The 25,553-nt window shown below is 50.6% G+C and overlaps 1 protein-coding gene across 1 annotated transcript in view; it reads left to right on the forward strand.

Moving 5' to 3' along the window:
- Positions 1-792: 792 nt before the first annotated feature.
- The window catches only part of SLC45A4 (solute carrier family 45, member 4), a 43,074-nt gene continuing 18,313 nt past the window's right edge, over positions 793-25,553 (forward strand). Inside the window, exon 1 of the mRNA XM_011938125.1 lies at positions 793-1,433. Coding sequence (XP_011793515.1) covers positions 1,193-1,433 — 241 coding nt within the window. The 5' untranslated portion in view covers positions 793-1,192. The remainder of the gene's footprint in view (positions 1,434-25,553) is intronic.

Here is a 25,553-nt window from a genome sequence, read left to right on the forward strand (position 1 = left end):
CCAGCCTGCTTTTAATTTTTCATTTCCACCTCTCCAGGCAGGGTCTAAAGTTTCCCTTTTTGGCTGGGCACAGTGGCTCAGGCTTGTAAATCCCAGTGCTTTGGGAGGCTGAGGCAGGGGAGATCACTTGAGCTCAGGAGTTGGATACCAGTCTGGGCAATATAGTAGGGACCTTAGAAAAATTAGCTGGGTGTAGTGGTGCACACCTGTAGTCCCAGCTACTTGGGAGGATGAGGTGGGAGATCACTTGAGCTCAGGAGTTTGAGGCTGCACACTCCACACTCCAGCCTGGGCAACAGAGTGAGACCTTGTCTCTAACAAATTAGACTTTTTTGAACAAAAGTTTAACCTTTTGATTCTCTTTTTCCTACCTTCCCCACTTTTCCCTTCACTTCCTTACTTCCCTCTCATGATATCTGCAACCAAAGGGCGTCACCAGCCGCCTCCAGCCTGCTGGAATAGTTACGTGCTGTGGTACACGGGGTGGATGATATTGTTACTGGCCAAAGAGTGAATATTTCTAGTGTTTTTCTCTGTCTGCTCTTTGATCCTGCTTTCCTTGATTGCCCCACCTTTGTCCTTCCCCAGGGTTCACTTCCACATGAGAAAATGTTTTTCGAGAACGTAGGTTTGGTTGTTTGCACGGGCATACCCAGCGTGAGTGGCAGAGAGGCGTGTGATCTCGGGGCAGGTCCTTGGGGCACACAGCTTGCTGGGGGTCAGGCGGCGCTCCACAGGGCCATCTGCTGGCCGCCCTGACTCTGGCCGGGTTGTTTTCCTCTTTTGCAGATCATCCAGTCACTCGATGGGGATTACCAGCGGAACACCTGTTTGTGTCACCTTCCCACCTCTCTGTAGCAAGAAAATTCACTTCAGCACCTCTTCAGTAATAATGATGAAACTGGTATTAACTGAATGGCAATTATGGATTTTTAACTCTAATTCACAGTAAACCAGCAAGCCATATGTTTAAAATCCAACCAAAAATCGTTGTGTGTTGCTGCATGTCTCATACCATTGTGAGAAGTTGTGAGACACCCACCTGTGCAAAGAGGAATGTAAGTGTTATTTGCCCGAGGAACACAACCGAAGCAGAAAGAGAAGACGTCTTATTTATCATTACAGATAGATGAAAGCATTATTTATATAGATAGAATATATAGATAAATATATATATATATTTTTGGTGGTAATGAAAATGGCTCCGCAGAATGCTGACCCGGAATCTATGCAAGTTCAAGAGTTATCCGTGCCCCTGTCGGACCCACAGAAAGCCGGAGGCGCAGAGGCTGAGAACTGCGAGACCATCAGCGAGGGGTCCATAGACCGAATCCCCGTGCGCCTGTGGGTGATGCACGGGGCGGTGATGTTTGGCAGGGAGTTCTGTTACGCCATGGAAACCGCTCTGGTCACACCAATACTGTTGCAGATTGGTAAGTCTCCTCCCTGTCTGCGCGCAGTGTACGCTGAGCGGAGTGCTGGCGGACTGGGCGTGGCTCTGATCCTCCGGAGGTGGAGGATGGCATGTCCTGGAGAGCCCTGGGCACAGAAGTCTTGGTCTCCTCTCCCTTCAGCCTGCCCTGATGCTGGTTTTCTTCTCCTGTTTTTAGTCAGGTTTGGGGAGGAATGATCTTTGTATGTTGACATTGAATTACAGTTTTGGCAAAGTAGCTGAGCATCTGGGGCAGAATTGGCACTGATACGTACTGACTCTCAGCCAGGGCCCATCTCTCCCGCTGTCCCTGCCAGGGCACAGTGAACGATGAGCAAAGGGTAGGGTCGCCAGCACTGACAGTCACTGGCTGTGTCATGCAGGCGAATTTGGGAGAGCCTCTGTGCCACACTCTGATTCTTTGTGTGTAAAATGATTGCAATCGCACACCAACTCGAAGAGGGTCCCAGGTGCGCTTAGAACAGTGCCTGGCTGTGGGAGACACTGAAAGATGCTATCATCTTATCATTGTTGCTGTTGACTTGAATCCAAGGTTATTGTGGACGGTAGATGGCTCAGTGACAGGCATTTCCAAAAGCATGAAAATTCACAGTCACAGGCAGGTGGGCATGAAAACACGGAAATTCACAGACATGCAGGTGGGCATGAAAACACGGAAATTCACAGAGACACACGCAGGTGGGCATGAAAGCACGGAAATTCAGACACGCACGGGTGAGCAGGAAAATACGGAAATTCACAGACACAAGTGGGTGTGAAAACACGGAAATTCAGACACGCGCAGGTGGGCATGAAAACACAGAAATTCATGGACACGCACAGGTGGGCATGAAAACATGGAACTTCAGAGACACAGGTGGGCATGAAAACACGGAAATTTGGACTCACAGGTGGGCATGAAAACACGGAAATTCAGATGCACAGGTGGGCATCAAAATACGGAACTTCACAGAGGTGCGCAGGTGGGCATGAAAACATGGAAATTCACAGACACGCAGGTGGGCACGAAAACAACGGAAATTCACACACGCACAGGTGGGCGTGAAAACACGGAAATTCAGAGACGAGCGCAGGTGGGCGTGAAAACACGGAAATTCACAGAGACGCAGATGGGTGTGAGAACACGGAAATTCACAGACACACGCAGGTGGGTGTGAGAACACGGAAATTCACAGACAACGTGCAGGTGGGCATGAGAACACGGAAATTCACAGAGACACGCAGGTGGGTGTGAGAACACGGAAATTCAGACACGCAGGTAGGTGTGAGGACACGGAAATTCAGACACGCAGGTGGGTGTGAGAACATGGAAATTCACAGACACACGCAGGTGGGTGTGAGAACACGGAAATTCACAAAGACGCAGGTGGGTGTGAGAACACGGAAATTCAGACATGCAGGTAGGTGTGAGGACACGGAAATTCAGACACGCAGGTGGGTGTGAGGACACGGAAATTCAGACACGCAGGTGGGTGTGAGAACATGGAAATTCACAGACACGCGCAGGTGGGCGTGACCAGGCTCACATGTGCAAGATGTGTTTCTTCCAGTACTGGGCAAGAGAGCGGAGACCCTGCAGGGAGTCCCCACGGGGAGTGTCTTGGGCCCGAAAAGTTTTGTCAGAATGTTTAGTTTTCCTTATGACCTAAAGAAGTTTTAAAATCTGTCATTTTCCAAACCCTTAGCCATATAAGGTGTCTGGGTAAGAGGCAGACAATTTAGAAGCATCAGTTTTATTCTAGAATTCCACATGTTGCACAGTAAAGTATTTTTAAGCCTACTTATTTTGGTGGTTTTAGGGATGTTTGTTGGTACAAACATAATAAAGTGTTTCTTGTTCCGTGAGCGCTCACTCAGCCTCGCTGCAGTGCGGATCCCTCAGTTATGTGCACGGATCTGACTCCAGCATGAAATGGTAGCATGTTCTTCCACTGTGTGCGGGGCAGCCCTGCTGGCATCGGCACCGACTTCCTGTCACCCTGCCGTGGAGCTGATGCTCGTTATTACTGAAATCACAGGAGATACTGTGTCCATCCCTCGATCTTGTCACTTAATACATGAATGAAAAAGCACTCATCTTACTTTTCCAGTGCTTCCATTATTGCATTTCAGCGTGCTTTTCCGTGTGCAGTCCTGTGTCTTTTTTGATCTTTAAAAACCTTGTTTGGAGAAGGCTTCGTGAGAAGGCCAGAGGACCTGGGGCTCAGACTCGGTTAAAGGACTCTTTTCTGGAGGGTTGGGGAGTCGGACGTAGGGGACCGGGTTCAGGTCACGCTTTCGTTCTCTCCTGTGTGTGTCACTCTGCATTGATTCTGCTTGTGCTCCCTGGGTGCTCATCGTATCCTAGCGCACGGAGGGTGGACAGACCCACATCTGTGGCCGGGGGGCTTCGCTCTGTGGCAGGAGGGCACTTGGAGAAAGAAAGTGACCTGACCAGCGAGGGAAAGAAGCGGGCTGGGCCAGTGTGGGAAGGCCTTTATGGAGAGCAGGGCAAGGGCTCTTGGGCATCCCATGCAAAGGCTGAGGGAGGGGACACCTGGATGTGTTCATGGAACTGAAGGACTACTTTTGCGACTAGACCTTAGCCAGGAAGAAGTTGGGTCGCAGTTAATTTTACTAAACATTTATTTTGTCCCTTCAGTGTGTAAGGACTTGGCACTGAGGCAGTTATGAAAGCATTGTCGTAACAAAGCTCAGGCGATTGGAATTACGAATTGGGCACCATCCTTCAGTTTCTGGACAACGAGTTCTGGTCGTGGTGACAAATACAAAATTTAGAACCTCTGGTTCCTGAGAATAAGTTGATATGAGAAAGAGTCGTTAGGAACTGCTTTTCCCTAATTTTCTCTATGGCAGATGATGTGTATTGTGGCTTTAAAAACCTGAATGCTTCTGCAGCACCTTGGAATTTTCATACTTGATAGATGGTGGGTCTCAATTTCTATACAGCTGAGCACATTGCATTGTTTGGTTTTGATTATTTGTTACATGAGACTTGTATAGATTTTAGAAAATTTCGGAGGACAAATACAGACGCTCCTCACCTTGCAGCAGGGCTATGTCCCAGTAAACCCATCGTTGAAAATACCTTAGGTTAAAAATGCATTTAACACACCTACCCCACCGCACGTCATAGCCCAGCCTCACCTTTCTTAACCATGCACAAAACACTCACATCAGGCTGGGCACGCTGGCTCCTGCCTGTAATCCCAACACTTTGGGAGCCCGAGGTGGGAGGATCACTTGAGCCCAGGAGTTCAAGACCAGCTAGGGCAACATAGTGAAGCTCCATGTCTACAAAAAATAAAAAATTAGCTGGGTGTGGTGGTGTACACCTGTAATCACAGCTATTCGGGAGTCTGAGGTGGGAGGATTGCTTGCACCTGGGAGATGGAGGCTGCAGTGAGCCACGATCGTGCCACTGCACTCCAGCCTGAATGACAGAGTGAGACCCTGTCTCAAAAACAAAACAAAACAAAAAAGAACCACTCACACCAGCCTATAGTTGGGCAAAATCATGTAACACAGAGCTTATTTTATAATAAAGTGTTGAAGATCTCATGTAATTTATTGAATACCGTACTCAAAGTGAAAACCAGTGTGTATGAGGACTCAAAATACGGTTTCAAGTGAATGTGTATGGCTTTCACATTAACGTGAAATTGAACAATCATAGGTCCAACTGTCATAAGCCCAGGATCTGTCTGCGTATGTACTTCCCTACACTATATATGTAGCGCATCTTAAAGGTAGCTTTCCGAAGTTGCAGGGGTGTCTGTTCCACATAAACTTCCAGAAATGCTGACTGAAATGGGGAGAGTTGTAATAAGTGGTTAGGCTGTGGCAAACTGACCCTAACCAGATGAAAGTAACCTTTATTGACCCTAAGCCCTACATAGTTCGTGTAAAACTGTAAGCCCGGTCTGTGTTCAGCAGGAGAGTAGGAGTTGTGAATAGAAGATATTTTTACAGGTTATAGGAACAGGGCTTTAATGAGTTTGTTCTTAGATGTGCTTAGATTGAGTCCAGACAACAAAAGGCCCAATTTATTTCTTAGGGTTTGACTGAAATTACACTTAAAAGGACAGCGTAGTGACCCAAGTTTTCCCTGATCGGAGTTGGAGTTTCTTTAAAAAGTCGTCTGCCATCCGTACCCAGAGATTTGGAAATACTGTTCCCCCACTCTGGGCAGGTTGACAGTTGGCATGAGATGTCCACAGTGGTGTGGCTGTCGCCATTAGGACCTAGAATGTTTTCATCACCCCAAGGCTCCCAGATGCCCCCCACATCAGCCACTGCACTGCCCCCAGCCACCACCAACCTGCCTCTGTTGTCATGGTGCTGCCCATTCTAGAATCGATGTAAATGGAATCACACAGCATACGGTCTGGCTCTTGTCACTTAGCATAATACTTTTCTGATAGATTCATCCATGTTACTGCATGAATCAGTACTTTGCCCCTTTTCAGTGCTGACTAGCGCTCCACTGAATGGACATGACGTCATTTGTTTTCATCCATCAGGTGGTAGAGATTTGGGTTGTGTCCATTTTGGAGGCTGTGATAATAAAGCTGCTGCGAACATTGACCTGCAAGGCCCTGTAGTGGATGTGTTTCATTTCTCATGAGTGAGTCACTGGGAGTGGCTTGCTGGGTCCGGTGCTTTCCAGGGCATTGGTACCTCTTGCATTCCCACCACAGCATAGGAGAGTTCCCATTTTTCCACATCCTCGCCAACACTTAGTGTTGATAGTCTTTTTAAACTTCATTCATTGAAGTAGGTGTGAACCATATCTCATTGCAGCTTTAATTTGCATGTCTTTTTTTTTTTAAGATGGGGTCTCACTCCATCACCCAGGCTGGAGTGCCATGGCACTATCACAACTTACTGCAGCTGTGACCTCCTGGGCCCAGCTGATTCTCCCACCTCAGCCTCCCAGGTAGCTGGGACTACAGGTGTACACCACCACACCCATCTAATTTTTGTAATTTTTGTAGAGATGGGGTTTCACCATGTTGCCCAGGCTGCTTTCAAACTTCTGGGCTCAAGCCATCCGCCCACCTCAGCCTCACAAAGTGCTGTAATTACAGGTGTGAGCTACTGTGCCTAGCCTGTTTTTTTTTATATATATATATATTCTTACACTTTATTGAGACGAGGTTTTGCTGTGTCACCCAGGCCAGTCTTGAACTCTTGGACTTACGTGATCCTCCCACCGTGGTCTCCCAAAGTGCTAGGATTACAGGCATGAGCCACTTTTTTCTGTTTTGTTTTGTTTTGTTTTAACAGGGACTCTGTTTCCCAGGCTGAAACGCAGTGGTGTGATCACAGCTCTCTGCAGCCTCAACCTTCCTGGGCTCAAGCGATCCTTCCGCCTCAGCCTCCTGAGTAGCTTGGACTATAGGCACGCACCACCATACCTGGCTGATACTTTAAATTGTTTACGGAGGTGGAGTCTCACTATGTTGCCCTGGCTAGTCTAGAACTCCCGTACTCAAGTGATTATCCTGCCTCAGTCCCAAAGTGCCAGGGCTATAGGCGTGAACCACTGTGCCAGGCTCTTTGTCATTTTTCTAATATCTTTCAGAAAGCAAAAGTTCTAAATTTTGATGAAATTTGGTGTATCAAATATTTTTTTTGTTCTTTTTCAATTAAGAACTCTGCCTGACCTGAAGTCTTTTTGAAGAGTTGGGGGGTCTCACTACATTGCCTGGGCTGGAGTGTAGTACTGTGATCATGGCTCACTGCAGCTTCAACTCCTGGTCCTGAAGTCTTAATGATTTTCTCTTACATTTCCTTCTAGATTCCTTAATAGTTCTCTCACCTAGGTCTGTGATTCCTTTTGAGTTAATTTTTGTAAACCATAAGAGTTGAGGGGTTCCCCCTCCATTTGGCATGTGGAAATTGAGTTGTTCCAGCACGATTTGTAAAAAGCCTGTCCTTTCCCATTGAAATCCATGGCGCCTCTGTTGGCGTTAACTGACCACCTATATTGTGAATCTGTTTCTAGGCACTGTTCTGTTCCTTTGATCTATGTGTCTGTTCTTGATGCAATTGGTTAATTTCTGTAGTTTTATGGTGCATCTTGAAATTAGGAAATATACCTACCTTTTGAAACTTGTTTTTGGCCAGGCGTGGTGACTCACACCTGTAATCCCAGCACTTTGGGAGGCCAAGGCAGGAAGATTGCTTGAACTCAGGTGTTCGAGACCAGCCTAGGCAACACAGCAAGACCTCATTTCTAAAAAAGAAAAAGAAAACTTGTTTTGGCTGTTGTAGGTCTTTCACATTTCCATATAAATTTTAGAATTATCAATTTCTACAAAAAGCCTGCTGGATTTTTACTGGGATTGCGTTGAATCTGTAGAGAATTGACATCTTAATTTTGAGTCCTTCAATCCATGAACATAATATATCTTCTCAATACATTTAAGTCTTTAATTTCTCCTAGAAATGTTTCATAATTTTCAGTATGTAGGTCTGTCACATACTTGAAGTATTTCATTGTATCATGTTATTGTAAATAGGACTGCCTTAATTTCCACTTCTGGTTCTTCATCGTTCTGTAGAGTAGTATAACTGATTTTTGTATATTGACCTTATACCTTGCAATCTTGGCAGACTCACTTAGTAGTTCCAGTAACTTTTAATTATAAGACCTGTATTGATGTTCCTTCTTTCCTGATATTGGTAATTTGATCAGTCTGGTTAAAGGTTTATCAATTTTGCTGGTCCTTTCAAAGACTCTGCTTTCAGCTTCATTCAGTTTTTTTTCTTCTGTTCATTTCTATTTTGTTAATTTATGCTGTTATATTCATTTTGTTTTCTTCTGCTTACTTGGTTTTTTAATTGGCCCTTTTTCTAGTTTATTATTTTTCTATTATTAGATGGGGTCTCACTGTGTTGCCCAGGCTGGCTGGACTGAAACTCCTGGGCTCAGGAGATCCTCCTGCCTCAGCCTCCTGAGTAGCTGGGATTGCAGGTGTGTACCGCCACAACTGGCTACTTTTTCTAGTTTAAGGTCGAGCCTAGAGCATTGGTTTTTTTAGACTTTTGTTTCCTAATAAAATCATTTATTAGAAATGGTTTCATTTCTAGTAAATAAAATTGCTGTTACACAGAGGGGTCAGGGAGGAGTATCAAGAGAATCTAAGAGACCCCTGAGATACCCTCTGTGTGACCCCGGTGACCTTCACCCCCTGGTTTTCATGGCCTTGTGCGATCCCCTCCCCTTGAGTAATTCCTGTTAACCAATAGAATATGGCAGCATTGAGGGGATGTGGTCTGATGCGAACGTATGACTCCGCCTTGCTGGGAGATCCTCTCTGTTGCTGCCTTGGCCTGCACATTTTGATGAATCAAGCTGCTTTCTTGGAAAGACCCATATGGCAAATAACTGAGCAGGAGGCCTCAGCCAACACCCCCAGGGCCGAGGCTGTTGGTCCGAGAGCCTGAGAGAGGCCCCAAGGCAGAGCTACCCCTCAGAGCTGTGCCTGGATTCCCGGCCACAGGAGCTGTGTGGCCGTCACTGTTGCCCTGTGCCGCTGGATGCTGTGCGGTTTGTTACGCAGCAGCAGGTAACCAGTACACGTGCTCAGAATATTCTGTTGGTCAGACTCTTGGACTGCACTACTTCCCCCTGTATAACTTAGGGTGCGATGGTATTTTTCCCATTGTCTGAATCCTCATCTTGGTAAAAGGGGTACGAAAGTACTGCAGATGAAGCATGTTTATATTGATAAATATCTCAGCAAAAACCTTAGATGATAACTCGTTTTGAAATATCAAGCAATAGCAAGTCTGCCCTTTCTCTCTTCCCCAAAGAAAACTTTCCTTTTGGAAATCAGCAAACTGGAAGCTGTGAGAAGCAAATTAGCTCCGTCTCTGCCATCATCAGAATCAGTAGAGGAGTTGTTGGAAATCTAGGAGCAGCCAGCTGATGCCTGTGTGTGTGAGGTGGCCCTTGATGGCAGTTTCCTAAAGTGATTCACCCTGCACCATCCTTACTCCAGGCAGTGTGCTGTCTTCTGCAGAAGTCAGTGGTGACACTGCCTGTGATGCTGCTGGCAGACAGTGCTGCTGCCCGTGGGAGGCCCCTCCCTTCCCCCTGCCCTTGACTCCTAGGCTAAAGACTGGTCTTTAGGTCCCGTTGCTTCCTCTTCCTTCCTCCCGTGTGGCCTCCCTGGAGTCCCTGCACCACATACAGTGGAGTTGGGACACGCTGAGGGTCTGTGAGACCCATCTAGCTCTAAGGGTCCAGCCTCCTCTGAGTGACAGGTTGGGAGCTGTCTGCCATCAGGTGACTTTGGTGTGCTCGTGACGCTGAGACCAACTTTTTGGGGTCTCCTGGGAGCCCCTGATGCTCTGGGATTCTGCAGGCTGCCCCCTGGGTCAGCCCCGGGGGAGGCAAGCAGTAAGGGGAGGCTCTGGGAACCCTGGACAGAAGACGTGATGGAGCGGAAGACCCATTGTTCGTTTAGTGATGAATTAACACTTTCCTTTATGATGATGATTCAAGTCCTGTTTCTGGTTTCTCTTTCATTTCCATTATTTGCTCAAGTGACAGAAATTTCCTGTCCCTCCCCAAAACGGTGGTGGTGGAGGTAGCAGCAGTCAACAACCCAATGTTGGCTCCTCTTGGAGAATCCAAAAATCGACCATTTTCCATGTGTGCAGCCTTACTTATCTCTGCAGATACCAGCATCTCCTTTCTTCTGGAAGCGTGTGCAGAGTTAACACGTATGATGTGCTTAGAACAGAGCCTGTAATTTTAGCTGTTATTACTGTCATTATTTATTTTTTTTCTCCACTTGGGTTCCTAGTCGCCGGCCTTGGTAACTTTCGTCGAGGGCCTCCCTCGCACTGAGTGTTGAAAAGTCACTCAGTGGTTCAGTTTGCACCCCATTCATTGCACCCCAGTACAGCCCAGCCTCCACCTCCCCCCCCAACCCCCACATGTCTTCTTGCTGAATGCACAGGGATGTCCTCATTTCCAGAGGTTTTCTGGGCCCTGTCTGCATCGCACAGGACTGAGTGGGCCTGGCTTCCGGCTCTGCCTTCCCTCACTCTTTTCCTGTGTGTGTCCCATCCTGAGCCCCATCGGTGTCACACTGGACAACTCCAGGGTCTATCACACTCAGTACGTTTGAGAGAGCAATGCTTTCGAAAATGGTGGTGTGTTGGATTTGATGAAACACAGCCCATCTATCTCCAGGCCAGACCTGTCTCTGCAGCTATTTACTGCTCACGTCCGCCTGTCCTGGCCCCTCTGCTTGCTCCCATTCAACACACTCCACGGTGTGCGCATCTCTTCAGTGTTCACGTGTGCTCTGGGACCCCCTGCAGCCCTGTCTTTCCACCCCTTGTTCCTGCAGGTTGTCCTCTCCCTCCTAGACTGTGCATCCCCTAAGGACAAGGTCTGACTCACCTTTGTTCCAAACCATGCCCAGCATGGAACAGAGGCTTGAGGGAATGAAGGAATGACTTGCTGAGGAAGGGGAAATTGACATGCCTTAGGCGCCTCACATGACCACAGGCCAGAAGCTGATGCATTATATTCCAGAGGAGGCTAGAGGCCATTCTGCCTCCGACCCAGGCATGGCTGGACTCCATCTGGAGCTGCTCACTTGGAGGAGGCACAGGGGAACCTCCTGCAGGCAGGGTAGGGAGGAGGCCTTTCAAACCCAGGTGTTACCAGTCAGCACTGTGGCTAAGACAGAACCTCCTGTGACCTCAGGACGGGCGGAGCGCACCATGAAGAATCAGGGGCAGTCTCCCAAGTAGCCGAGCTGATTGGGAGGGCCATTGGGTATACGGCTGACCCTTGAGCAACTCGGGTTAGGGGTGCTGACTCCCCGTGCAGTCAAAAATCCATGTGTAGCTTTTGACTTCCTCTAAAACCTGACTACCGATAGCTTCCTGACTGGAAGCCTTACCAGTCATGTAAGCAGGCAGCCAGCACATCCCTTCTGTGTTCTATGTGGTATATGTTTACAGTCAAGTAACCTGAAGAAAACGGAGCTAAGAAAATGATAAAGAAGAGAAATGTATTTCCTATTCATTATGTGGAAGTGGACCGTCATAAAGGCCTTCATCCTCATCTTCATGTTGAGTAGGCTGAGGAGGAACAGGGGTGGGTCTTGCTGTCTCAGGTGGCAGAGGTGGCAGAAAATCTGTGTAAGTGACCGGTACAGTTCAAACCCACGTTGTTCAAGGGTTAGCTGTATTTAAATATATTTTTGAGACAGTCCCTCCACACAGTCAGGGGGACTGACTGTGTGGAGGGACCCCAGAGCGGGAGTAACACTCTCAACTCTAGCAGGTTTTTCTGTGGCTCCCAGCAAAGCCTTGGAGGTGGAGCCTCTGTCACCACCCGATAGACGGGTCCTGGCCCTGCCGGCTCCCTACCGCACATGGGCTGGCTTAGCTTTGAAAATCCTGTCGCGTCTTGTGAGATTCTACAGCCTCCTGCCACATTTCCTGGCCTGGGGTCCACATTCAGCTTCCTTAGGTGTTTGTTTAAACCCAGGATGGTGGTGGGTGGGCTCCCCCCACACATGGCCTCCAGTCTCGGGCCTGTGCGTTGAGGTGCTCGTGAAGACAGTATCTGCCGGCTGTCTTCCCAGCAGCCTGTGAGTGAGAGCAGGGAGTGGCAAGCTGCCTAATGGAGGAGTTTGGCTCAGCGACTTGTCCAGGGTCAGTGTGGGCTGCCGTTATCTGGGGCACTCATCGATGTACCACGGGAGCTGCAGCAAGCAATGAACCAAGCAACTTTGTATTCTCATGAGACCCTCAGGTTCTTTTCCCAGCGCTCTCTCGCCCGTTCTTGATAATGGGGGAGTATGGTGTTCTGTCTGATACTGGAGCCTGCATTTCTAATCGCAGTACTTCCCCCACTGGTCTAAACATTCTCTGTGGGAGAATGATGTAGAATTGTCACAGCCGGGAGCCACCTTCATTCCCGCTGCGGAGGTCACTTGGGCCTGGCCTGTTAGATTCCCAGGTTTAAGAAATTTAAAAATCGTGATGATTCCAGTACTTACTTACTTTTATTTCTTTTTTTTTTTTTTGGAGACGGAGTCTTGCTCTGTCGCCCAGGCTGGAGTGCAGTGGCCGGATCTCAGCTCACTGCAAGCTCCGCCTCCTGGTTTTATGCCATTCTCCTGCCTCAGCCTCCCGAGTAGCTGGGACTTCAGGCGCCGCCACCTCGCCCGGCTAGTTTTTTGTATTTTTTAGTAGAGACGGGGTTTCACCGGGTTAGCCAGGATGGTCTCAATCTCCTGACCTCGTGATCCGCCCGTCTCGGCCTCCCAAAGTGCTGGGATTACAGGCTTGAGCCACTGTGCCCGGCCTTACTTTTATTTCTTAAATTCTATCTGTCACATGAGCTGGATTATTTAGAAGACTCTGGGCCCTTCGGTCATCGTCCTGGTTGTCACTGTTAGTTGTGTGGGATTTTGTTTTCCTTTTATGGTGAAGTTTGAGTCTGTGGGTTTTTATTTTCAGTTGCCAGTTGTCCCGTGATCTCAGCTAAATGTGCATATAATGATGGCCGCACTGGGCGGGATGCGCTTCCCTTTTCATCTCATCTTTGTAGGGAACTTGAGGATAGTATAGGCTTCCGGCCACAAGGAGGGCTGCCTACTCTTTTCTCTCTGACCTGGAGATTCGGGCTGTCCGCTGTCCGCTGTCCATGCGAAGGCCACCACACACTCCCTTGTCTTGTCCCTGTATGCACCATGACTTCACAGCGGCCATCTCTGTCCTGGCAGGAATGGCCCTGCCCCTCTTCTGCCTGGCCAGGGTGGGACCTGAATCCTTGATTCCACACAGCCACCTCCTCTTCTGAAGGTGCTCTAGAGCAGAAGCAGTGGTCCCTCCTAGTGCTGCGGGGACTGCTGGGCTCCCAGGCCTGGGAGGAAAGGCTTGGAGGTGGCACAGGAGGCGGTGGGCGTGCCCAGACTGCTGGCTGGCTGTGAAGGGAGAGAGAGCCCACCTGTCCCCAGAGGGCCCTGTCAGCACCATCCCGTGAGCAGGTCCTGCCCCACAGAGCCAGCCCACCAGCGGTTCCCAGACCCTCACCCAAAAGGGAAGCTGTTTTTCTTTTTCTTTTTTTTTTCTTTGTGTTGTAAAGGATGCAAAGGAACTATTTTTAAAATATAAATTCTTTCTTTTTTCTTTTTTTTTTTTCTTTGAGACGGACTCTCGCTCTGTCGCCCAGCCTGGAGTGCAGTGGCCGGATCTCAGCTCACTGCAAGCTCCGCCTCCCGGGTTTACACCATTCTCCTGCCTCAGCCTCCCAAGTAGCTGGGACTACAGGCGCCCGCCACCTCGCCTGGCTAGTTTTTTGTATTTTTTTTTTTTTTTGAGACGGAGTCTGGCTCTGCCGCCCAGGCTGGAGTACAGTGGCCGGATCTCAGCTCACTGCAAGCTCCGCCTCCCGGGTTTACACCATTCTCCTGCCTCAGCCTCCCGAGTAGCTGGGACTACAGGCGCCCGCCACCTCGCCTGGCTAGTTTTTTGTATTTTTTTTTTTTTTTTGAGACGGAGTCTGGCTCTGCCGCCCAGGCTGGAGTACAGTGGCCCGATCTCAGCTCACTGCAAGCTCCGCCTCCCGGGTTCACGCCATTCTCCTGCCTCAGCCTCCCGAGTAGCTGGGACTTCAGGCGCCGCCACCTCGCCCGGCTAGTTTTTTGTATTTTTTAGTAGAGACAGGGTTTCACCAGGTTAGCCAGGATGGTCTCAATCTCCTGACCTCGTGATCTGCCCGTCTCGGCCTCCCAAAGTGCTGGGATTACAGGCTTGAGCCACCGCGCCCAGCCAAATTCTACTTTCTTAAATGGACAGTGCCTTCACCAAGTTCAGAGCTGAGAAGTTACCATAGGGCAGACTGCGAGGTCTCCGTCCACTCCCGTTCCCCAGGCTCCCGTCTCCCTTCTCCAAAGGCAGCAGCATTCCCAGCTTCTGCACAGTCGCACCCCAGGCGAGCGTCCTTGGACCTCGCCCCTGTCCCCAGAGCAGCTCTTGGAGGAACAACAGTGCAGATAAAGCCCCTGGTTCTGCGTCCACCACGTTGCCCATGAACTGTCTGTCGCCCTCCTTGGCTGTGCTGCACCGCACCCTCCTGGCTGTGCTGCTCCTCCGCCTGCCCGCAGAGCCACTGCTCACCGCAGCCTGGCCTGTTTGTGACGCTGTGTGTGTTGTGCACTACATTTCCACACCATTTATTGAATGATGCGCTTCTGGAGGAGACTTTTACAGATATGTACATTCTTAGCCCCAGGCTCAGAGTCCCTCAGAGTAAAGGAGTTGAGAACACACACACCCACACACCGGTGCCCCTAGGCCCGCAGCACCACCCTGAAGCAGGGAGGGGGGAGGGTGTGAAGTGGCCCCGATGTTAGTTGAGATCCAGGAAGATACTCCCCGTCCCATGGATCTGGGCGGCTGCCCTCGCAGGATGGTCTGGAGGGCAGAGGAGGGCTCTGGGAAGCATCCTGCAGGCCCCGCTCTGCACATCCACGCGCGTCTCCACTGCAGCACGGCAGGCGATGCGTGTGGCGTCTCAGAGCTGGGATCCAATCACAGTGTCGGGCAGCCAGTTTCTCATTTTACTTATTTATTTTTGAGACAGGGTCCCGCTCTGTCGCCCAGGCTGGAGTGCGGTTGTGTGATCATGGCTCACTACAGCCTCGACCTACCAGGCTCAAGCAATCTCAAGCGATCCTTTCACCTCAACCTCCCCGAGTGCTGGGACGACAGGCACTGTCCCCACCACTGGGCCAAAAGGCATGTTGTGGAACCAGGCTGCTCCGGAGCCCTTTGGGAGCCAGCCCCCAGTCTCTGAGTCACGCTCAGTTCCGTCGGAGCACCCTTCCCGCTGGGGGGTGGTGTTCCCATGTAGCCGTTTTCCCTCGGGAAGGAGAAGTCCAGTCTCCCCTCCTGTTGATTGTTTTCTTGGTTCAGGAAGTATACTCAAGGGAAAAGGAAAATCATGTAAAAGAAAAAAGGGGCGTTCTTTGTTGCAGTCTCAGTTTGACTCATGAGTTAGAACTGGATTAACGTGAGAGCCTAACTTCTCTCCACTCGACGAAGATTGTGAGCAATAGGGCATCCGAGAATGAAGAAGTGACGTCTGCAGATTTATTTGTGGGGGAAGTCAGGTTTATTCTTGTCTGTCTCATTCAGGAGGCTGGGCGTGATGACTACAGCTATGCTCACTTTGTATCTGTCCATTTGTTTAAAACACCAGACTTTCCATTCTTCATTGTCGTTCCGTGTGAATCGAGATTCCTAGGATACGGTTTGTTGTAGCTTGAAGCTCGCCTTTTCTTCCTCTGGGAAAAGTCTACTCTTTAAAAGCCTGCCTCACACAAAACACTGGAAGTTTAAAAAAATACATGAAGTGCTGGTCGCTTCCCTCCACTCCCTGGGTTGTGTGGGGCCCTGACCATTTGATGCCGGGTGCTGGTGGGAGCAGGTGTGCAGAGATGACTAGGCCTCAGCCCCACACTGAGTCACCTGCAGAGGCCATGCCCTCCAGAGCCCAGTCTCATGAGCCAAGCCCTTCTTAGGAACTCAGGATGTTGCCTCTAAAACTGGGAGCCTTCTTATGCAACTGATGATAGCTTAGTGTTGAAATCCACCTGAAAACACATTTTTGGCAAGAATTGAGAGACATTCCTACTGTGTTCAGGTGAAAATGCACCTCATGATGCTATGTGCATGCGTGTGTGTGTGTGCTTTGCTCCTGCACCCTCCTGGAGTAAGCACTTACTTTGCTAAGCAGGTGACTAAGCAGTCGGTTACTTTCTTCCTGCAGGACGTATCTAACTGGGCAACTGTGTGAAACTTGGAAGCTGAGTTGTGTTGCAATTTCCTTGCCTGGGAGGTTGGCAAGTATTTTAATAGTGCACTTCTGCAGTTCAGATACACTCGATGCCTTTCTAGAAGTTCCTGTGTGTGTGACGACACTCTGAAAGGGGTTCAGTAAACCTATTTTGTTTTGTCTGAAAACACCCAGTGGCCCAGGGGTGTCTGCAGATAGCACACTCTTGGTTTGTTTTCCGATTTTGAAAAACCACACTCAGCACCTAGCTAACCCTAAACAGTTTCCTTTCGGGCAGGAATAATTCCTAAGGGGCATGTTTGCCCCAGTCACGTGGGTCACCCAGCAGTGCTTTGTCACAGCAAGCATCTGGGGACTAGAGTGGACCCTGCAGAAATTCACCGCGTGGCCCAGGCAGCAAGCCCTGGCTCATAGCATCCAGGTGGTTGAGATTTTCTCTATGATGCTTCTGGTCTGATGGTTCTTTCCTCCCCATACTAACTCGGATGAGCTGGAAACTGCTGTTGAGGAACCTGGGGAGACTTTACTAGAAGAGTACCTTGCACTGGGGTTTCCCAGGCGTCCTTCATAGCACCTCCCACAGTCTGGGCTTTCATGGGGCTGCGTGTCTGCAGCTCCTCAGGGCAGGGCAGCCTGCTCTGCCCCCGCCGGCCTCCTGGCAGCTATACTGTGGGTGCAGGCACCCCACGTCTAGTATCATGCCTGGTATTGGGGAGGATGCTAAATAACTCTATACTCAAGGGCTCTTCGAAGTTACAAAGTGAGCAGTGTCTCTGTGGGGAGAGGGTGGTGGATGTTGGATGAGGCTGGAGAGCTTGGTGCCTGCTGCCCTCCAGGGGCCAGGGGGAGATGCGGTGGTGGGGGAGACTGTGAATGGCCATAGCTGGAGAGACTCAGTGAAAAGCTGTGTGATTCCACTCCTAGGAGGGCCCTAGAAGTGTCAGATTCATAGAGACAGAAAGCAGAATGGTGGAGGCTGGAGGAGGAAAGAGGAGTGCATGTTTCGTGGGGACAGAGTTTCAGTTTGGGAAGATGACATCGCTCTGGGGTGAGAGGTGGTGATGGTTGCACAGCAATCTAAGGGTACTTGCTGCCCCTGAGCTGTGCACTTAGTGATTAAAAAGGTAAATTCGATGTTGTATGTATTTGATCATAATTAAAATGTGAAAAAAATTGGACGACTTTACAAAGCTAAAAATTGGATTTCCTGCTGACTGGAGGCTTAAAGCTTGATGGTGACGCAGGCCCAGGCTTGGAGCTGCGACTGCCCACTCCGGTCCAGTGGGAGAGGGTTTGGAGACTTGGGCAGATGTCTGCTGCCCTGGAGTCCTAGGCATCCATGGTGCAGCACAGGTGGCCCGTGGCCAACTAGCTGCACACCAGAGGAAGAACCACGTATGTGGGCTGGACAGCATTCCGGAGATCTTGACCAAAATAGTTGAAAAACTTCTTGTGCAAGGATGTTTTGTTTAGACTGGAAGCCTGGATTTCCTTGCATTTCAGATCATTGTATTTTTTAAACAATAAAATGTCAACTATGGTAATTTTTCCCAAAGAGTTACACGCCTATTATTCTTTCATCAAGTACTTACGGAGCACCTACCTGCTAGGTGCTGGGCATCGTGCCCAGGGCTGGAGGTGAAACGGGCAGCCTGAGGCCTCCAGCTCACTTGGAGACACGAGCACGTGACCTGGCGCTCCCAGTTCGGTGAGGTGAGAAGCGTGCTGAGAGGAGACACTGGCCTGCTGTGCACTCGCTCCAGGGATCGTGGAGCGCCACGTCCGGGAAGGCGTGGAGGGCGGCGGTGAGGGACACCGTGTGGCTTTGGGGTGAGGGTTGTAATTTTTGCCCTGGAGGCAGGCCCTCCAGCTGTGGAGGAGAAATATTAGGAAGGACAGTTAAAATACGAGGCATTACCTGCTCGCTTCTAAAGGTAAGCATGGAGTACAGGGGAACAAGGCCGACGAACACCCAGCGCCGTGCATACAGAGGGGCTGGAAGCCAGGGGGCACTGTCTCCAAGTTGCAGGGGTCAGTAGGGGTCAGTGAAGTAAGGGTGGCCCTGGGCACAGTCTGGACTGTGGTGTAGTGGGGGAGACCGTGGCATTTATGGAAATGGTGACTAGTCTAGCATGGCAGAAGTGTGTGAGCTCAGTGCAGAGTGGTGTGACAGACAGGGAAGGACCACATCACAGGAGGCCTTACATGCCACTCCAGAAAGGTGATTTACAGAGAAACCTGAGCAATTCTGCCCTTTTTCAATATTGTGCATATGAGCAGTGGTAAAATAACAATTTTTAAATCCTTTATAGTAAGCAATATATCATATTTTGGCAATTTCCAAACTTACTAGATCACTGTAATTTTCAAAATCTTAGAACATGAACCCTAGACATTTGAATTAAGACCAAAAAAATCAATTATTTCTGCAGAAAAATAATCATTTAACAAAAACCAAAAGGCAATTAAATATTAACAAAACATCACAAATATGTTTGAACCGATAGGACTAGATACCAGCTAGCTCAGGGACCGATGGAGGTTCGTGTTGATCTGTGGGGCCATGTGTTAGTGCTGCCTGTGGCCAGCCCTCTGCACCCTCATCCACTGGGCACTGCCCAGTGACTCTCTGAGGAAGGGTGCACTGTTCTCAAAGGAATTACTCCATAAATGTTTAATATTTCCCTTAAACATGTATCAAAATAAAGTACGGAAATACGTGGGCTTTTTGTGAAAGGAAGTTTTAGAATAAATACGGTAGTTACTTTGCCCCTAAAAGCAATTAGTATGCAATGTGTCCACCAGCAGGATGCTTCCCAGATGATGGTCATTTTGTCATTTAAAAAAACGGACTATTTAGATCTTACAGAAGATACGTACACGTGTGATTATGTGAGTAGTAAGTTAATAGGACTTGTCTCTGGGTGCAGAAGAGGTTGTTTGCCCCCCTTTTAAAGTGAAACATGGACTTGGACGTGCTTACACACAATTTGGGAACATCACAGAAACATTAAATGTTGGATTGGAAGTAACTGTTAGACACTTGATACCAGAGGATTTAGGTGTAGATGTGTTACACAATGGAAAACTTCGGGGAAACGGAGTTTGAGTTCCAGTGTGAGGGCGGTCAGGGCTGGGTGAGCGGGAAAGTCTGGGGACAGCTTTCTCTGGATGCCCGCATGTTGAGTTGAATATGGCTTGGGCAGCCAGTGCCTGGACTTCCATGTGAGGGACGAAAGTCATCAGGGACAGTCGGCGCTGCAGGCTCTGCTCAGGCAGGGGAGATTCAGGCACTGACTGTAATGTTTTTGTTTTTGTTCTTGAGACGGAGTCTCACCCTGTCACCCAGGCTGGAGTGCAGTGGCACGATCTTGGCTCACTGCAACCTCCACCTCCCGGGTTCAAACGATTCTCCTACCTCAGCCTTCTGAGTAACCAGGATTACAGGCACACACCACCACACCCGGCTAATTTTTTATATTTTCAGCAGAGATGGGATTTCACCATGTTGGCCAGGCTGGTCTCGAACTCCTGACCTCAGGTGATCTGCCCACCTCAGCCTCCCAAAGTGCTGAGATTATAGGCATGAGCCACCACGCCCAGCCAACTCTAATGTCTTGCACATTTAAATCTAGTTGTTTATTTAACTTTTTGAACATGCACACGCTTACATTTTTCATGTGAGAACATGACTAATGAGAATTGCTGCCCATGTTTTGATGGCGAGGTTTCTTTTGTTTTTGACCTAGTAGCAGTTTTATGTAATGCCTGCCCCTCTCTTCCTCTTTCGTAAACCCAGGACCTGAGACCTAAGCTCTGAAATGCTTCCCCGTTCTCTGCCAAGCCCAAGGCCAGCCTGGCTCCCTGTGACTTTTTGTTTTCTTCGGATAATTCAGCAGTTCTTGTAAGCTTACTTTACATTATAATCGTTGTTAGAATCGTTCACAGAGGGTCTTTGGTCCTTCATATTCTTCAGAATACGAATATGTCCTCCTCGTCACTGTTACCCTTGCCAGACCGTGACCGCCGAGCATGGTTTAACTGCAGCCGCCCCGGAAGTGCACTCTGTGGACGCACCCGCAGTGCCCTGGGTTGAAGTGCCCCTCACGGTAACCTGACGCTCATGATTTATAAAGGAGCCGCCCGTGTGTCTCAGGCATTTAAATTGCTTCACCTGCATGAAGAAGCGGGCGGCATTTGAGCAGTCAGTGCTGTTCCCTGTTGGTTTCATATCACCTGGTTTTCAGCACTGCTGCTGCTGTGGATCAGGGACTTCAGAGTGTGACAACCCTGGACAAGCCTTAACAAGCCCAGCCATGGCTCCTGTGGGTAGAGAGCTGAGCGTGGTCACCTGCATCTTCACTAGGAGATGAAGCAACAAACTCAGTGCTGGGAAGTCAGTTTCAGTTTGCAGAGCGCCTGCCGAGAACCTGCGAGGTAGCGGGCGCTTTTCTGTCCTCAGGGAAGGCAGACCAGCGCAGGGACACACATTTAAACAGCCAGTATCATGGTCACCAAGGGGGAAGGCTGTTCCAGGCTGGGGAGCAAAAGCTCACAGTGACGCAGTGCAGGGAGGTCGAGTCCTGCTGGAGCCCGGCTGTGCTGGGAGGGGGGGCCGGAGCGGAGTGTGGAGGTGAGCTGCATCCAGCTTTCCTGTGCCAGTGCAAGACCTCTCCGAGGCCTGTTGTCATCAGCGTAGTTATCAGGGAGGTCATCTCAGGCCACCACCACAGCCATGGCAGGGTCTAAGAGTCCTGTCTTGGCTGCACGCAGGAGATTATCCCAGGGCAGGCAGTCTGCATCAGGACCTGGGGTAGATTCAAGCTGGCAAGTTACACTCCCTGTCCGCCTCTGGACCCTTTGCTGGTGCACATGGAGTTCTGTTGGGGAAGCCAGGCCACCCAAGACCCTGTTTGGGTAGAAAGATGCTAAATCTAGTAACAAGAAAGGGAAATGTCAAAATGGGATAGCAAATAGGGTTCAAATCGCCAGCCACGAGCAGGGAACAAACACGGATGCCCCTCTTCAACACTGGCCGGGGAGCCCACCCCACACCTTTCAGTCCTGGGAAGAGCCTAGGCTAGGCCCACGAGGAGGTGGCCTCTCTGTCTCTAGAAACCAGGGCTCCAAAGGGAAAGGTGACCTCCTTGAGGTCCTGATGGCGAATGAAGAATCTGAATTGGAGCCATCCTTTCCTTCAAACCAGGCTGCCTTCCACCAGCACCATCAGGCTAGTGCTGAGGTTTCCGAGGGACGAGATGTGAATTAGGCCTCAGTGGACATAGAGAAGTCCCCACTCCCTCAGGTGAGCAATGCAGGCCCCGATGTTGGCGATGATTCACTAATGGTTTATGCCAACAGCGTTCAGGATGACTCAGTTCTCATAAAAGCCTAGTGATGATGTTTACAGATTTCTGCAGATCAGGAAACGGACACTCAACAGAGCTAGTAGATGGTGGAGCTGGGATTCAGACTCCACTCAACCATGGTGCCATAGTGCTGGCCTCTGAAGGCCAGCTCAGCCCAGAATCAGGCCCAGCCACAGACCCACTTGACCTGCCTAGCCAAGGCCCCACACCAGGGGAAAGAGCAGAGCAAAACGGGTGCCACACTCCACAGCCGTTTCCCAGGGGCATGGCATCTTGGGCAGAAGTGTCATAAAGGGAGATATTGTTGGAGGGTTTTTTATTTCATTTTATTATTTGTTTGTTTATTGTGGGACAGCCTATGTTGCCCAGATAGGAGTGCAGTGATGCACTCCTGGCTCACTGCAACCTCTGCCTCCCGGGTTCGAGTGATGCTTGTGTCTCAGTCTCCCAAGCAGCTGGGATTACAGGCGTCTGCCACCGTGCCTGGCTAATTGTTTTCTGTTTTTACTGCAGATGGCGTTTTACCATGTTGGCCAGGCTGGTCTCAAACTGCTGGCCTCAAGTGATCTTCCTCAGCCTCCTAAAGTGCTGGGATTACAGGTGTGAGCCACCGCACCTGGCTGGTTTTTTGGGTTTTTGTTTTTGTTTAATTTTTAAATACCCAAGATCTTTATTGATAAACCGTAATAATAACCATCAGTAAGAATTCACTTTTTCCTTAATTTCCAAAAGCTTGCTAGTTTTAACTTAATAGCATTCTCAAACCACTTCTAAATCAGTGTGTGGCAGGAGGCAGGGTATAATGAACGAATGTCTACAGCCCAACTGTGTGCTGGAACCAGCTCGTACTGGCTCCTGAGAGCCAACTTAAATTTTCAAAAACTTTGTGGGCTGATCGTTAAACACATGCATTGTGAAAAAGTTACGTGCTTACAGTTGATTTAGGTTAGCAGAGTTAACGCGCACTTAGCACTTCGTAATGCCCGACTCCCTTTCGCCTTGGTGTGTCTGCCTGCCGTACCTGCAGGGCACAGGTGCCTCTCAGCACTGGCTGCTGCTCCTCTCGACTCCCGTTCAGGGACGTCACCTCAGCAGCTTGAGATTGGGCGGGGTGGTAGTGTCTGCACCACGGACAGTGGCAGCCACTGAAAGGAGACGCCAGTCCAGCCCAAGCTGGTCGTGAGGCGCTTACCTGGGAGCCGCCAAGTGTGTGTTCACCTTGCAGCTCCTGAGCGCTCAGCTGGGAGCAGCTGAGGGTGTGTGCTCACCTTGCAGCGGCAGCATTCCCTGTCTTCACACGAGGCCATGGCGTGATCATTCCCCGCTTGGGCATTTGGGGTGTTTCTGGCCATTCGTGATAATCAAAGCTATAAACAGCAGTGGATAAGGGTGGCAGTTGGGTTTCCCCTCTGTCCCTAATTCAAACCATAAAGCCTTATAGCTGAAGGGAACATTTGCTGTCATCTTATCCAAGCCTTGGATGTGAACCAGCCCATGGCCAAAGCATGGTGTGCAGAGCAGTGGGGCTGGCGTGTGATGGATTGTTGAGATTCCACGGCCCCATGTGTGGGAGTCTGAGGTGGGTTCCCCCGCTCAGTCCCTAGCATCTGTATGAGCTTGGGCAGATGATATAATCCACTGGAGGCTCAGCTTCACCCCTGAAGACCCCTTCTGTAGGCTGGCTGCAGAGGGGAGATGCAGAGCCTGAGTCGGGCACTTGGCATAGGGCCTGGCCCCACTGGAATGTGCTGTTTCTGCCATTTTAACTGGGCCTGGGCAGTGCTATGTGACCTGGAGCCTTGGTGACCTGGGCACTACTTTCCAGTGCCTGTGGAGAGAGGAGAACCTTGGTAAAGAACGGAACTGGGGTCTGCTGATCTTGGGCCGTTTGCCCTCACCAAGCGCTGTTGAGAGGTGGCCGGCACTTAGTGTCGCAGTGTACTGGGCCTTCCACACTCGGACCAGTCTCATGCGGCAGTAACTTCCTAGTGGCTCAGTGCCATGTGGGGAGAGTGCTTCCTACAGTGCCCCTCAAGGTAGTGGGCTGGGCAGGGCCCACAGTGGCTCTGCGTCTGACGGGGACGGGGTCCCCCGTGGTCCCTGGGTCTCTGCCTGTGCCTTGGTTCTAGGGTTCTTTGTCTGGAAGATGCCAGCTGGCCAGGTGACCCGACCACTCGGTGTGGGTCCCGCAATGCCGGCTGTCCACCCACCTGCTGTTGCCAGGTGCTCCCCCACATGACATCCGACTTCAGGTAGCTGCGCAGCCCTCTGGGAGCAGCCCTCCTAATGTGCCCTGTTGATCCAGTGGTGACCTTGTGATCCAAGCTTTTGACCTCGGGGACTTGACTGGTCATCTGGTCCACAGAGTACTAGGTTGGAGCAAACCGGCCTCCTCATGGTCCTCCCCCCACCGGCTCGCAGTGTGGCCTTCACGGGGACCTCTGTGTCCCAGCCCAGGCACCTTTGAGGGGTCCCTGCTGCCTCTGGCGTGAGGGGCCACGCACTCAGCCCAGAGCCGAGGCCTTCCTGGCCTGGCTGCCCCTGCCCTGTCTCCGGCGCTCCTTCCTACACTGTGCCCTTCATCCTACCCTCTGCCCCCGTCCTGGGACCTGCCAGGTCCGTTCTTTTCCGGAGTGACCTTCAGCCCTAGAAACGTGACCGAATGTGGCTCCTCCCACACTAGTGTTCTTTGTTTGCAGAGAGGGCCTGTCAGCTGCTGGTCTTTCCCCCATTTCACAGGGGAGAAGACAGAGGCTGGGAGGGGTGGGGGAAATGCCTCACTGGGTGTCACACGCTGTTGCCACTGCCACCATAGTGTCCCCGGAGCAGGAGGTGCTGCCCCCGCACCCGCGTTCCTGGGTCCCTGGGTGGGGCAGGTCTGGTTCCACGTCATCGGAGCTGTCATCAGTGCTGCGTCCCAGTTTGGCAAAAGGCGCTCACCACGTCTGTGCCACGTGCTCTTCGGCAGTATTGCTCTTCTTTTCATTTCTTCAGAAAATGGACAGCGCCGGCACTGCACTTCCCTGGGCAGGAGACTTTTCCGGTGGCTAATTCCACAGGAAGATAGTGTCAGGTGTAGGTGCCGGGGCAGCGGCCGGACCCTCCCCAGGTGCAGCGTGAGCTTGGGCAGCAAGGCTGGGGCGGCGGAGGCGGCACTGGCCTGAGCACTGCTCCTGGCAGTCCCCAGCCACCAGGGCCCTTCCTGCCCCTCTGCTTACCGCATCCTGGAGCTGGGCACGCCTGGGGCTTCAGACCTTCAGATGGCCACCGGAGCTGCTGTCTCAGGGCCTCTATCTGGCACAGCTGTTTGTCTCCAAGGGCTGTCCTGTGAGTGTACGAGGCCCTGCTGGCTGTGCTGGGAACCCTTGGCACCCGCAGGTCTTCACGGCCGCTTCCCTCTCTGCCTTCTGTCCTGAGAGGCTTTCTGATGGAAGGGCGGGGGCTTCAGGAGCGGCCCTCCCTTCTTGAGATGGGGTGCTTGATAGCGCCTTTAACTTTGAGGAACTCCGGGGCCCGGCCCTGACAGCCACAGTGGGTCTTACTTGAGTCGGTGATGCAGAAACGGAGGCCTGTGCTTCTTCACCTTCTGGGAAACCTACTTCCAAGAGTCTACTCACCGGGCCGGCTGTGTTGTGGAAAATAGTCTAATGCGGCCTCTGATATGTAATTCATTTACCGAGAGTAAGTGGACTTGCAGAGAACTTGCTCACCATCGTGTGGCGGTGCTGTGGTGTTATCCTTCCAGCGTTTTGAACTCACTGCCCGTGGAGTCATCAGAACACCGCAGCCTCAGGAGTGCAGGCAGGGATCTAGTGTTGGGCGCTGAGCTGTGCACGCCATGTTCTCCTTTAATCTCCAGAATGCCCACCTTTCCCAGCATGCC

This window comes from Colobus angolensis, unplaced genomic scaffold (assembly GCF_000951035.1).
Source record: "Colobus angolensis palliatus isolate OR3802 unplaced genomic scaffold, Cang.pa_1.0 Scaffold17, whole genome shotgun sequence".
NCBI classification, from domain to species: domain Eukaryota; kingdom Metazoa; phylum Chordata; class Mammalia; order Primates; family Cercopithecidae; genus Colobus; species Colobus angolensis.